Source organism: Brassica oleracea, chromosome C3 (assembly GCF_000695525.1).
Source record: "Brassica oleracea var. oleracea cultivar TO1000 chromosome C3, BOL, whole genome shotgun sequence".
NCBI lineage: Eukaryota > Viridiplantae > Streptophyta > Magnoliopsida > Brassicales > Brassicaceae > Brassica > Brassica oleracea.
Genome location: NC_027750.1, coordinates 59746355 through 59760109, shown reverse-complemented (window position 1 = coordinate 59760109; position 13755 = coordinate 59746355). Strand labels below are relative to the sequence as shown.

The 13755-nt window shown below is 38.5% G+C and overlaps 3 protein-coding genes across 3 annotated transcripts; 2 read left to right on the top strand and 1 right to left on the bottom strand.

Annotated features, from left to right (window-relative positions):
* Positions 1-1505: 1505 nt before the first annotated feature.
* Positions 1506-4702, top strand: LOC106331105 (probable E3 ubiquitin ligase SUD1). The gene is made up of 9 exons (XM_013769446.1): positions 1506-1685; positions 1756-2187; positions 2259-2786; positions 2881-3095; positions 3185-3502; positions 3607-3764; positions 3839-4002; positions 4099-4245; positions 4289-4702. Exons 1-9 carry the CDS (start codon positions 1506-1508, stop codon positions 4700-4702), a joined length of 2556 nt encoding a protein of 851 aa, XP_013624900.1.
* A 1755-nt stretch (positions 4703-6457) lies between these two features.
* Positions 6458-7324, bottom strand: LOC106331104 (glutathione S-transferase T3-like). The gene has a single exon (XM_013769445.1). The coding sequence runs from the start codon at positions 7322-7324 to the stop codon at positions 6458-6460; it is 867 nt and encodes a 288-aa protein (XP_013624899.1).
* Positions 7325-9844: 2520 nt separating this feature from the next.
* Positions 9845-13135, top strand: LOC106335150 (polyadenylate-binding protein 2). The gene is made up of 9 exons (XM_013773590.1): positions 9845-10431; positions 10591-10709; positions 10855-11511; positions 11609-11686; positions 11773-11862; positions 11962-12099; positions 12242-12415; positions 12524-12679; positions 12772-13135. The coding sequence occupies exons 1-9, from the start codon at positions 10203-10205 to the stop codon at positions 12988-12990; spliced, it is 1860 nt and encodes a 619-aa protein (XP_013629044.1). The 5' UTR covers positions 9845-10202; the 3' UTR covers positions 12991-13135.
* The last annotated feature ends 620 nt before the right edge of the window (positions 13136-13755 follow it).

The following is a 13755-nucleotide window of genomic DNA, read 5'->3' as shown; positions in this document are numbered from 1 at the left end:
CGAATTGATACATGTCATTTTAAAACTTTTAGTCTTATGCTTAAGGAAAACTTACATTTTGGTAATTTAAAGTCGTTTAAAAAAATTCAAAATATATCATATAAGAAAAAATCTAACATATAAGAAAAATATAATATATAAGGTTTCCTCATTTTTGTAATTTAAAGTTGTTTTAAAATTTTTTAAATATAACATATAAGGTTTCCTCATTTTTGTAATTTAAAGTCATTTTAAAAAATTCAAATAACATATAAAAAAAATTTAATTTTTTATTATATGGTTAATGTGATTGTTTTTTTAATAATATAAATTAAACAAAAATGAAGAAGAATGCAAAAATTGTTATCAAATCATTATTATTCATAGTTATTAATTGTCATATATATATATTAATCATATTAGGTGATTCTGTAGCTTTTATTTAAGGAAATAATATATTTTTTTATATTTTGGATTAATATAATGTTCCCTAGTAATTGGATTTGGACCAACATTTTTTCAATTCATTCTTAAATTGTCACGTAAGCTAAATTGACATCCTATTAAGTGACACCTAAGCAGAATCTCTTTTTAATTAGTACAATCTTAAGGTTACAACTTTTTAAATGATCCTCAATTAATATATAGAGGATAATTAAGGTTATAACATTTTAAATGATCCTTAATTAATATATAGGAGATTAGATAATTAAAATTAATTAAAACCAGAAAATAAAACTAATGAAAAAACATAATTGAGATCTAGAGAGGTTATGGAAAGTTCTGTTTTGGGATACTCTTCCATAATCTCTCATTTTTCTTTTTCCTCCACAAATATATAAGTTGGTAGAAACTTATCCTCATCTTTGGGATGATATGTATTTTTCTACTAATCTGCATAATTAACGATAAATTACATTATCTAAGACTAGAGCATTTATTTTAGAGAATTTCCTTAGAATAGTCATTTTTAAGTTTTTGTCGTAAAAATAGCACTCAGTGAGAAAAATGACCAAAATAAGTTTTATTAAAGGAAAAAAGTACATTTTTATCAAAATTTTCAAAATAAAAAAAGTTATTTTGTTCATTTTCTTTTTTGCATGCTATTTTTGTGACAAAAAGTTAAAAAGTGTTATTTGATAAAATTACCTAGATTTTAAGATGTTAAAACATCGACCAATCTTTGATAAAACCATCGAACTAAATAAACTTTTTTTTGAAAAAAAATTGAACTAAATAAACTTCCACAATACAACATAATATATTTTATTCTTACTTTTTATTTTTTAACCAAAATATATAGATTTCTTAACTAAAATTTTGGATTCATAATGTATTTAGAGGAAAACAAAAAAACAAAAGACACAAATAATTTCGCCTTGCCGAGCAAGGTCGTAGTACGAAAATACAAATTTCTTTTGATTTTTTTTATTTTTTCGAGGTAAGTGTAACCACTTTTCCCTTTTTATCCTTTGCTACGAGGGTTCAGGCGTCTCCCATACATCACCATGGCTCAAGCAACTGCGATGGCAAGGTACATTGATGATGAACAAGAAGATGATGAGGACGTTTGCAGAATCTGCAGAACTCCAGGGGATGCAGACAATCCACTTCAATATCCATGCGCCTGCAGGGGAAGCATCAAGTTTGTGCACCAAGATTGCCTCCTTCAATGGCTTAGCTACTCCAAAGCTCATCGATGCGAGGTTTCACTTCTTCTTCTCAATAGGTTTATTATAGATGCTGTTGCGGTTCCTGAAAAGAAGCCTTGTGCAGGTTTGCAAGCATCATTTTTCATTCTCACCGCTTTATGATGAAAAGGCTCCCACGAGGCTCCCTTTGAAGGAGTTTGTTGTTGGCATTGCGATGAAAGTTTGGCGTTGCCGTGTTTCGCACGCCTCACTGCGGTTGAGTTTAATGCTTTTGGCCTGTCTTCTCACTGTTTCTTTCATCACGTTTTGGACATGGAGATTGGCTTTCGTCCAGAGTTTTGTTGAAGCTCGGAGGCTGTTCTTAAGTCACATGTCCACCTTACTTGTCCTAACAGATTGTTTGCTTGGTTTCTTAGTATCTGCAACTATCATCTTCATTCTCCTTAAAGCTGCTTCACTGAGGAACTTCTTTAGGCATTTGGGAAGAAACTTTCTATTTAACGAGCTGGTTCGAATACAGAGTCCTCTGTTTCACTTGGCTATGATTGTCTTTGTTGTAAGTTGAATATTGTCATCTTTTGGTTCAGTGTTACACATCGGTTCTCTCATTTAAAATCTTATATGCAGATTGTGGCATGCAATATGATATTTGTTGGTGTTGTCATCTTTGTGCCCTTCACACTAGGACGGGTTATATTGCATCATGTTGCTGCTGCTGATCTCTTGAAAGGTTTTGTTGCTGTACCATCAAAGCTATATGATGATGTTACAACTCTAACTGTTGCAAACATGTTTGCAGTCTTCCTTTACCTTGGAATCATTGTGCTGATTCGATATTTCAAGGGCCAGCAGCCATTGAACTTTGATAGACTCTATGGTGTTGCTGCTGCTTCAATAATAGAAACTATACCACCTCTCCTTAGGCAGTTGTTGGTAGGAATCAAAGTAGGAACCATGGTTGCCTATTATTTTGGGGTCTTCCCCTTGATGTGTGGGTGGTGGCTAGATGTTTGCACAGTTAGTATGTTTGGTGAAACTATGTCCAACAGAGTAGAGTTTTTATCAGTTTCCCCGCTTGCACGCTCACTTGTTCATTGGGCTGTTGGAGTGTTGTACTTGTCAAAAATATGCATATGCGAGGACCTTCTTCTAAAGGTGCCGTGATTGAGTGGTCTTTCTTTCCTCATAAAATGTTTTTCTCTGTGCTAATAATATCTAGCTAATATTTTTTTTCCCACCTTTTGTGCAGGTTCTTCGCCGTGAAGCTTTGTTTTTCCTTTATGATCCCAAAGATGATGATGATGTTGAGTCGTTCCAGTTCATGATCGAAGAACCAGTACACAAACTTGCTCGGGATGTTTTGTTAGATGCTGCAAAGTATGGGAGTTTGATTGTCTTGCTGGTGTTTTTACCAGTCAAGCTTGCGATCATGATGGCTCCTTCGGTCTTCCCTCTTGACATATCGTATGAAACGTTGTCCTTGCAATCTTGTTTTTTAATTGTAGATTTTGTGTATTTTGAGTCAATCATTCCTAACTTGTGCATGTACACAGTGTATCCGACCCATTCACTGAGATTCCTGTCGGCATTCTCCTGTTTACAATATGCACACAGTTTATCATCGAGCATTTTGGACTCTGGACCACGGTTAAGTCCCTTGTACGCTGCTGGTTCACCAGCGTCTGTTGGGCGCTTGGTTTGACAGACTTACTCTTGCCAAGACCAGAGGACAAGGTCGGTCAGGACAATGGAGATGGTGAACCAGGAAGGCAGAACAGAGGACCTGAAAGGGCCATGGATGTGCTTCCAGCAACTGTTGACCCAAACAGAAGCCTCGTCCTCGCTGGGAATGTAGAAAAATCTCATTCAGAGTAAGTTATTACTTTAAAAATAAGCTTAAAGCTTGTTTGCTGCATGCTTGGTATAAAGATTTACATTAGGCCTTACCCTGAAACGAATGTAATTTTTTATGCAGGTACATCTTTGTGCTCCGTGTAGTCCTTCTTCTACTTGCTGCATGGGTTACTCCTCTTCTCTTCAATACGGCATTGATAGTTGTACCAGTTTCTCTAGGACGTGCTCTATTTAATGCCATCCCAACTTTCCCTATAACGCATGGCATCAAGTGCAATGGTAATCCTTCTCTTGTGCTTCATTCTTTGAGAAGAATACACAATTGTAACATGATATCCTCCTAAATCTTGTAGACCTATATGGTTTTGTCATTGGCACATATGCCTTTTGGATTATCATATCTGGGACCATGTATGCTACCGAGCATTTGAAGTCAGAAAGGACTTCAGTCTTGCTCAACCAAATATGGAGATGGTGTGGGATTGTCTTCAAGAGCTCGGTCCTGTTAGCCATATGGGTAAAGTAGTTTTTATTCAGTTATTTTATTTTTAAGAGATTTGAAAATACTCCAAACTCATTTGATTCTGTGTGTTTGAAAATGGGGGTTGAACAGATTTTTATCATTCCAGTGCTGATAGCACTTGTGCTTGAGCTATTGGTGATTGTCCCAATGAGAGTCCCAGTAGATGAAACTCCTGTCTTCCTCCTGTATCAAGACTGGGCTCTTGGCTTCATCTTTTTGAAAATCTGGACAACATTGGTCAGTACTCTTTTTTTTAACAAAAAATGACAACAATGGACAGATAATATTGCTGGATGATAGTTGGAAAGCAAAGTTTGAGAGAGTAGAAGAAGATGGATTCTCAAGGCTTCAAGGGTTATGGGTGCTTAAAGAGATTGTATCTCCTATCCTGATGAAACTTCTGACAGCATTATGTGTGCCTTATGTCCTGGCGAAGGGAGTGTTCCCCATGCTCGGATGTCCACTGGTTGTGAACTCCGCCGTCTACAGGTTCGCTTGGATAGGTTGCCTCTCTGCGAGTTTCTTCTTTTCTTGTGCAAAGAGATGTCATGTCTGGTTCATAAACCTTCATAACTCTATCCGTGATGACCATTATCTCGTTGGTCGGAGACTCCTTAACTTTGAGGAAGTTGCTTTGGCTAAACGAAAAAGCAGTGCCAGTGAGGATGATGGTGAGGGAGATGGTGATACTTGACTTAGACGTGCAATCTGCCAATCTAACAAGAAGCGTAGAAAGAATATTATTCTCGTAAATGTATATTACTAGACTAATTTGTGTAATGATATTATGATACAGTAACAACATCAATATAAAGCATTAGTATTCTAAGAGCACCATTAACCCAAGATCTAAATTAGGGGTGCTTATGGCTTTTTTAATTATTTTTAGTTGTAAAAGTGATTTAAGAATCAATGCTAAGAACCCCGAATATTTTCGTGCTCCAATGGGAGGTTCTTATTTTGGGATTTTTTTAAAAAAAATTTGAAACATTATTTTTATGAAAGATGAAATTTTTTTATTCAATAAAACATAATAAAAGAAAACATTTAAAACATATATTTTAAAAAAAACATAAAAATAAAGATGAGTAAAACAAACGAGAATAATTTGAAAGAAGCATCCGAGCTCAGTTGTTGTCGTCATCATGTCCAAATTTACTCCATATATGTTCAACCAAATCAGCTTTCAGTTGATGATGCATTGGTGTATCACGAATTCTTGTTCGAACATCCATCATATTGGCGATATTTGAAGGCATATTTGATAAAAAAATCGAATGCATACAATCGATGCTTCCTATCATCCCGGGAAATCCACGATGCTCTCCAACATAAAGTAGACGTTGAAGATCAGCCGGTGTTGGTCTTCTTAGGTATTCATCACAGAACAAATCAATTATTCCTTCCACAAAATTCTCCAAACATGACCGAGTTGTAGTTTCACCGAGCCAGAGATATTCGTCGACCGTATCAGCCGCACTACCATATGCCAAGAGACGAATGGCAGCTGTACACTTTTGAAGTGCTGAGAGACCAAGCCTGCCAAGACCATCTGGCTTTTGGCGAAAGAAATCAACTTCGCTGGAGAGTCGATAAACAATGCGCATGAACAATGGCTTGTTCATTCTAAAACGTCGTCGGAAATAATTTTTAGGATACGTTGGAGCTAACTGCAATTAACATTCCATAACAGCACATTATCTGCTTCACGATTTCTTTCGATATAAGCTCGTTTTTTTCTTTTTTTCCTTCGTTCTTCTTGATTACCATTAATGGTTAATTTATCAAAGGTTTGATCAAAACATCTCTCAAAGGCTTGATCAAAACATTCCTCAAATTCATCATCTAGAGTGTTTTGAGAAGAAGAAGCCATATATGGTAACTGAAAAGAAAAAATGAGTAAAGAATGAAACTTTGGGGTTTTAGAATCAAGAGGGGTTGTGGGTGTTTTTTTAAATTCAAGAGTGAGGTTGTCGAAAGTGTTTAAAGAGAGAACTTGAGAATGTCTTGCTTTGATCTTTGGTTCGGTGAAACTTTGAGGAGAGAAAATGAATTGGTACTGAAGAAAGACAGAAGCATGAATACTTTATAATGTTTGATGACACAAGTCTCGTGAAACCAAATAATAATACAAGTCACATGCATACAAACGAGACTCTAGGTCCGTGATAGAAAATAACAAAAGTACAATAGCAGAGAAACAAGAGTACAAACACAATACAACCCATGACATTACAACCCGTGACATTACAACCCGTGAGAAGCACAAACATTATAGCATACAAACAAGAGACAAGAGTACAAGCACAATACAACCCGTGACAGAAGGATGCTCCATTCATTCACCTGACAACAAAAAGAAGATACCGAACATTAGAAACATATATATTAAACAAAAACTTATGCAACAAGATAAACTACATAACTTATGCAACAAAAACCACTTACACTAATTAGACATTAACTCATCAATGAGTTTCTTCTTCAAACCTTCTTCATAAGCCGCAAGAGGTTCGGGTTTAGCAATGAGACTGTCCAATAACTTCATTTTGGACAGCCTTTCTTTCATGTCTAAATCTTGCTTCTTGATGCCCCACATTGTCTGAAAATTAGACAGGTCATTCCCATCAAGCACTGTTTTCTTAGACATCCTTTCTTTGCTGCATCTCTTTGCTGCCTTAACACCTTGAGGACGCTTTGTTCCTCCATCATCAGTAGCAGAATGCTCCATCATCTCTGAATCATCCTCACACATCCTCTTCTTGGAGCTTCCATCTTTTTTAGCAGTAGACAAGGCGCACCACTTCTGGCCATTACGCAATTCTGTCCAAGCATGCTCTAGAGTGAACTTTTTGTTATGGTTGGTGAAGAAGATTTCGTGTGCTAGCTTGAGGACATCATTCTCATTTTGCCCACTCGTTTTCTGTCTGGTAGCTGCTTCATATGCACCGCAGAACTTGCAAACGATGTCATTGATCTTCTGCCAACGATTCTTGCAGTGAGATGCCTCTCTCTTTTCACAGCCAGCAACCTTAGGACTAGCATTGTAGTACGCAGCAATTCTTGTCCAGAATGCAAGCGACCTTTGCTCATTCCCTATTACTGCATCTTTACTCGTGTTTAACCACGAGCTGATGAGAACAATATCGTCTGTAGGCGTCCAAGTTCTTCTTTCTTTATTACGACTGGCTTCAGCAAAGTGCAAATCTTCGATGCCTTCAGTAGCTAAGAAGGGAACTTGCGTTGAAGAAACACTTTGTTGACTGTTAAGTAAATCAACAAAGTTTGCAGACTCGGTAAATGGATGAAAATCCATTTCTTAAGTGAAAGAGGAGTTGGAACAAAAGTGTTTCAATGATGGAAAAAAGAAACAACAGATAGGAATCTGTTGGAGTTGGAAGAGAAAGAAAGAGTTTTAAAGAGGGAAGAGAGAAACAACACACTCGCATTGAACACTCACATTGTACAAATTTGACTTGACCCATATCTAACTGCTATTAATTACCAGCTCACAACCATAATCAACCACAAAGCAAGTAATTTATTAATGTCAATTCATTTCTTTTTTACACCCAAAGTTTTAAATTTGAACTCTTAAACAATGGCAGAGTTTTAAAGATGGAAATCAAATCAAGACTCAAAACTACCTAACTCAACCACACGCAATCCTTTTCTCAATTCAACCTCACTTCTATTAATTACCAACATCAATGCCAACTGACCAAAATATTTACTACCTAACTCAACCATAAACTTTTCAATGAACGATTAAAAGATGAGAAAGAAATGTACCTGTATTGCTCCACTAAATGCAATCCTCTGATTTGTCGATTCTTCCTCATCCACCTTGATCCATGCAACTCAACAGACAAACACACAAGAAAAAAAACAATTCAGGAGACAGAGACAAAGCTTTTTAAAAAACAGACAAAGGACCATTCATGACAAACAGAAATAAAACAAATTCAGGAGAGTCGATTCAATTTAGACCAGAACCAAAATCATATAATAGAACTCTTAAACAATTAAGACAAGAACCATTCGTGACACTCGATTCAGTTCATACTATCTCCATTGAATTTCATACCATCTCAACTCAATTATAAACGAGCTACGAATATAACCAAAGCTTTTTATCAAATTTTCAATGCATTTGACAGATAAAATCGTGTTGAAGTTTTACATGTATCGCAGACGAGAATCAACGCTTCATTGTAGTCGTCTTGTTTGACGAACCTTCGTCTCTTGCTCCGTCCATTTGGAGAAACAAACACAGACACAAATCATGAGGCTGGAACGAACACAATAAACTAAGAAACAAACACATGCATAGCTTTACCTTTCTTTGATTTCGAAGAGGAGAGCTCCAGCCGCGAGAGAGGTTTGAAGTGATTCTTCGTCGCGGTGAGCCGTCGAGAGAGAGATGTAGGCTTTTCATCCTCGAGGAGATCGAGACCGCGAGACGCCAACAGATTCGAGGAGATCGACACCGCGAGACACCGGGAGACGAACCGCTTTCATCAACGATTGAGATCACCGTCGATTGATCACAGAGGCGTCGAGGGGAGATCGGTTTCCTCGAGAGAGATGGGGTTCGGCGGAGTCGTCGAGAGAGAATCAGAAGAGACTTGTGTCTCTCGAGAGAGAGAGAGAGAGAGAGAAAAAGACACGGAGGCGTCGACGAAAGCAAGAGAGACGGGGAGAGATCACCGTCGATTGATCACGGAGGCGTCGAGGAGAGATCGGTTTCCTCGAGAGAGATGGGGTTCGGCGGAGTCGTCGAGAGAGAATCAGAAGGGACTTGTGTCTCGAGAGAGAGAGAAAAGGACGCGGAATCGTCGAGAGCATAACACGTGTCCAGTAAGACGCGGTGCTTGAAAGGCTTAATTAAGCACCGAATTCTCTATAATTACTTCATTTTTCTTTTTTTTTTAAATTAAAAAACACTAAGCACCCCATTAAGCAATTGCGTTAATGGTGCTCTAATGAACTTGGTTACGTGCTAGATACCAAGGTGCCACACATGTTGTTTCTGACTTTTTCCAAAAGAAGACCTTTTTTTTTTTATAAGTTCCAAAAAAAAGACCTTAACACCAGACTCTACATTGTGCTGAGCACTACTAAGCTGCAACAGAAAGCAAACCCCAACCAAATTTTTTGGTTAAGTTCAGCAAACAAGAACTGATTGGTTTGGTACATAACAACCAAATAAACCGAGTTTCACTAAATTTTACATAGCAAATTTTTGGTTTTCATCAAATTGACCGGGCAAACTCGATATATAACACACACCTAAAACCAAATTGAATAAACCAAACAATACCAAAATATAAATTGGTTTATTTCCGTAGCATTTAAAAAAACCTACAAACTTGAAAACCGAATAAGCTGACTCTTAAAAACTTTATAAACCAAGATAATCTTCTCAAAATGGAATTCATTTTTTTCTCTACTCTTCTTAATATCTAGGATTCTCGAAGAAAACAACCGTAATGTTTTTCTCTTTGATATTTGCAATTCGCTTCAATTTTTCAAACAAATATCTGAACCGATCAAAGATAAAAAAAAAAAAAAATACTCGATCTAAACCAAAATTCTTGGACCGAAATACCAAACATACAACCGGAAACTAATCCGATTCAGACACCAATCGCGTCTGTTTGACTTTTCTCCGACCGAAGACCTTTATATCACCAACTTCCACAAAACCAATCCTTAACTATTACGGTTTTACTTCAGACTCAATCCAACGGCTGAGATCTTCCCAAAGTCCAAATCTAGGGCTTCCGAGAAATAAAAATAATATTTCCGTAATATAAAAGCAGAGAAAAGCAAAACCGCAAGACTCTCTCTTCCATCTTCACCAATTCGTCTCGCCTACAATCTCTCTACCCAGTTTATTTTTCTCTTATCTCGCCGTCGCAGGCTTCGCCGCCGGCAAGCTCTTACCCTTTTTCATCTTCCCTCTCCTCTGATATCCCCAAAAAGAGAAAAAAAAAACAGAAAAAAGTAAAACGAAAAAATCTCAATCTGTGTGTGTGTTTTTACTTTCCGCTTCATTTCTCCTTCGTTATCGTATCCGATTTGGTTTTCAGTCTAAATAACGAAGAGGGGAGGGAAGAGTTATTCAAAACCCCCCCAAAAAAAAAATCGAAAAAAGTTTCAAAAATCCAAAAAAAAAAAAAAGAGAGAGAATGGCTCAGGTTCAGACTGCGAACGGCACCAGTGCGGCGGCTGCGGCTGCGGCCCAGATCGGCACGACGTCTCTTTACGTGGGAGATCTGGATCTCAATGTGACTGACTCGCAGCTTTTCGAGGCGTTTAGCCAGATGGGTCAAGTGGTCTCGGTTAGGGTTTGCAGAGACTTGGCCACTCGCAAGTCGCTAGGGTATGGATACGTCAACTTCGCCAATCCCCAAGATGGTAAGCCTTCTTCTTTCGATTTTTATTAGAAAGGGGGTTAGGGTTTCCACTTATAAATGTTGTTAGGTTTTGTAGATAGGGCTAATACTGTATATTCGATTGGGCTGTGTTGTAAATGTTGATCCTTTGATGTTTGTTAAATCGTGCTCTCCCTTGCAGCTGCGAGAGCAATCCAGGAAATGAATTTCATGCCTCTCTATGGGAAACCTATAAGAGTTATGTACTCTCACCGTGATCCTAGTGTTCGCCGAAGTGGTGCTGGTAACATATTCATCAAGGTACTCTTTGTCTTTTCATGTTAAGAAAATGTGATTGTTAGGGATTATACTAAAATTAGTTGTTTTTTCTTCGGTTGATTGTTTGTTTTATCTCTCTCTCTCTCTCTCTCTCTTACTGGTGCTAAACCTTGTTATAATAATGCAGAATTTGGACCTGGCCATCGACCACAAGGCACTCCATGACACCTTTTCAACCTTTGGGAACATTGTGTCGTGCAAGGTGGCTGTGGATGCTTCTGGCCAGTCCAAAGGCTATGGGTTTGTGCAATATGCCGACGAAGAATCCGCCCAGAAAGCTATCGAGAAACTCAACGGCATGTTGCTCAACGACAAGCAAGTTTATGTGGGTCCTTTCCTCAGGAGACAAGAAAGAGACTCGTCTTCTAACAAAACCAAGTTCACCAACGTGTACGTGAAGAATCTCGGGGAAAGTACTACCGACGATGACTTGAAGAAGGCTTTTAGCGAGTATGGAAAGATAACAAGCGCTGTGGTGATGAAAGATGGAGAAGGGAAGTCTAAGGGCTTTGGCTTTGTCAACTTTGAAAACGCTGATGATGCTGCCAGGGCTGTGGAGGCTCTCAATGGTCACAAGTTTGATGACAAGGAATGGTATGTTGGTAGAGCCCAGAAGAAGTCCGAGAGGGAAACGGAACTTAGGGTCCGTTATGAGCAGAACTTGAAGGAAGCTGCTGAAAAGTTTCAGAGTTCAAACTTGTATGTGAAGAATCTGGATCCTAGCATATCTGACGAGAAACTCAAGGAGATATTCTCTCCTTTTGGTACCGTTACGTCTTGCAAGGTTCGGTATCCTCTCTCTCTCTCTCTCTCTCTCTCTCAGTGAATTGACTCTCTTGCTTCGTTATATAAGAAGCTTTTTTGGTTAAATATGATGACAGGTGATGCGTGATCCTAGTGGAATCAGCAAAGGTTCGGGTTTTGTTGCTTTCTCAACTCCCGAAGAAGCAACAGAAGCTGTAAGTCAGATATATACACTTGTTCAATGTATGTGTGAGAGGAAAGGCACTTCGTTGTTACTAACAGTGGAATAATGATGTTGCAGATGTCACAGTTGAGTGGTAAAATGGTTGAAAGCAAGCCACTCTATGTTGCTATTGCGCAGAAGAAGGAAGACAGAAGGGTCAGACTACAGGTTTGCTTCTCTTGTGTGATATACCATCTACTTGTACGCTGTCTATCTATGTTTCCATTTTTTATCTCCTGCTGCTGAGAGTGTACATGATGTGAACAGGCTCAGTTTTCCCAACCGAGGCCAGTTGCAATGCCGCCATCTGCTGGCCCTCGCATGCCAATGTTTCCCCCGGGGGGTCCTGGTATTGGACAGCAAATGTTCTATGGTCAAGCCCCTCCTACCATGATTCCTCCCCAGGTAATCATCATTGTTCGTTGTTCGATCGCTTGCAAAGATATTTTATCTATTTTTTTTTTTTTAAATTACTTGTCTATCTTGTACCTTGGATATAGAATTCAATTATAAGATCATTAATCTTTTTATTTGGGTAATGACACAGCCCGGATATGGATACCAACAGCAGCTTGTTCCGGGGATGAGACCAGGTGGAGGCCACGGACCCAATTACTTCATGCCTATGGTTCAGCCACATCAGCAGCGTCCTGGAGGTGGGGGAAGACGCCCTGGAGGGATCCAACAGTTCCAGCAGCAACCTCCCATGATGCAGCACCAGGTTCTCTCTCTTCACTTGCAGTGGAACTTTGCTCATGTCTCTCTTTTAATACAATAGTTCATCATCATGCATCATATGATTTTTTTTTTTAATCTGGGCTGTGATCAGATGCATCCAAGGGGTCGGAACATCCGGTACTCCCAAGGGCGTGGTGTTAGTGGTGGTGATGTGCCTCCATATGACATGGGCAACAACAACATGCCATTGCCCATTGGAACTTTGGCTTCAAATCTGGCTAATGCTTCTCCAGAGCAACAGAGGACGGTGAGTGAGAGAGGATCTCTAAAAAAATACTCCTTTTCTTTGTGATTTATTAGAATGTAATTGACCAAGTCTTGGTGTGTGTGTGTACACAGATGCTGGGTGAGAATCTGTACCCGTTGGTGGAGAAGCTCGAGGCAGAGTCTGCAGCCAAAGTGACTGGGATGCTTTTGGAGATGGACCAGACGGAAGTTCTCCATCTTTTGGAGTCACCAGAAGCTCTCGAGGCTAAAGTTGCAGAGGCAATGGATGTTCTGAGGAGCGTTGCTGCTGGTGGTGCAGCCGAGCAGCTCGCTTCCTTGAACCTCTCTTAACTTGCTTGTGTTTTCCAGTTTGGTCTTTGCTTTTTATTATGTTCTCTCTCCCCCCCCCCCCCCCCGAGACTTGGAGTTGTTTCGTTGCTTTTGTGTGTGTGTTTTAAACTTCATTTATGAATTTAAAAGTTAAAACTTATCTGCTTTTGTTTTGTTTAACCACAGTTATGTTTGTATTATCTCTACATACAAATACACAATTAGAACTGAAAAAAGGAAGATTAACGCATGAATTCTAAATGTCTTCTTAAGAAAAGTGTTTTAAAAGTTGAGGGGTTTATTAAAAAAAAACTACAAAATGTCGAAAATGTTACGAAAGTCAAAGAAATAAGGCAGCCGTATATGTTAAAAATATAAAAGGATGTGGGGCCCGCTGCACTATTTGCACAGTAAATTTTTCTTCTATATATACGAACGTTTTCGTTCGTTGTAAAACACACCTCGACCTTCTCTTCTCCCTCTAATAAACACTCTCTATTAGTGTTATAAATTCTACGGGTATAAAATTTTGCCCTTATTTAAATTTCTGCGATACAATAAAATACAAGTTCTTTTCATAACACGTTATCAGCACGATCACTCTGCGATTCGGTAAAATTTATTTGTATCATTTATACCCTGTTATAATGGTCGGTATACCGCCTCTACTATTATTTATATCATGTTATAATGGCCGGAATACCGCCTATATTATTTACTAGTAATTTAATTTATTTATTGGTCGGCCGAGCCGCCTTATATCCTGTTTATTATTTATTGGTCGGC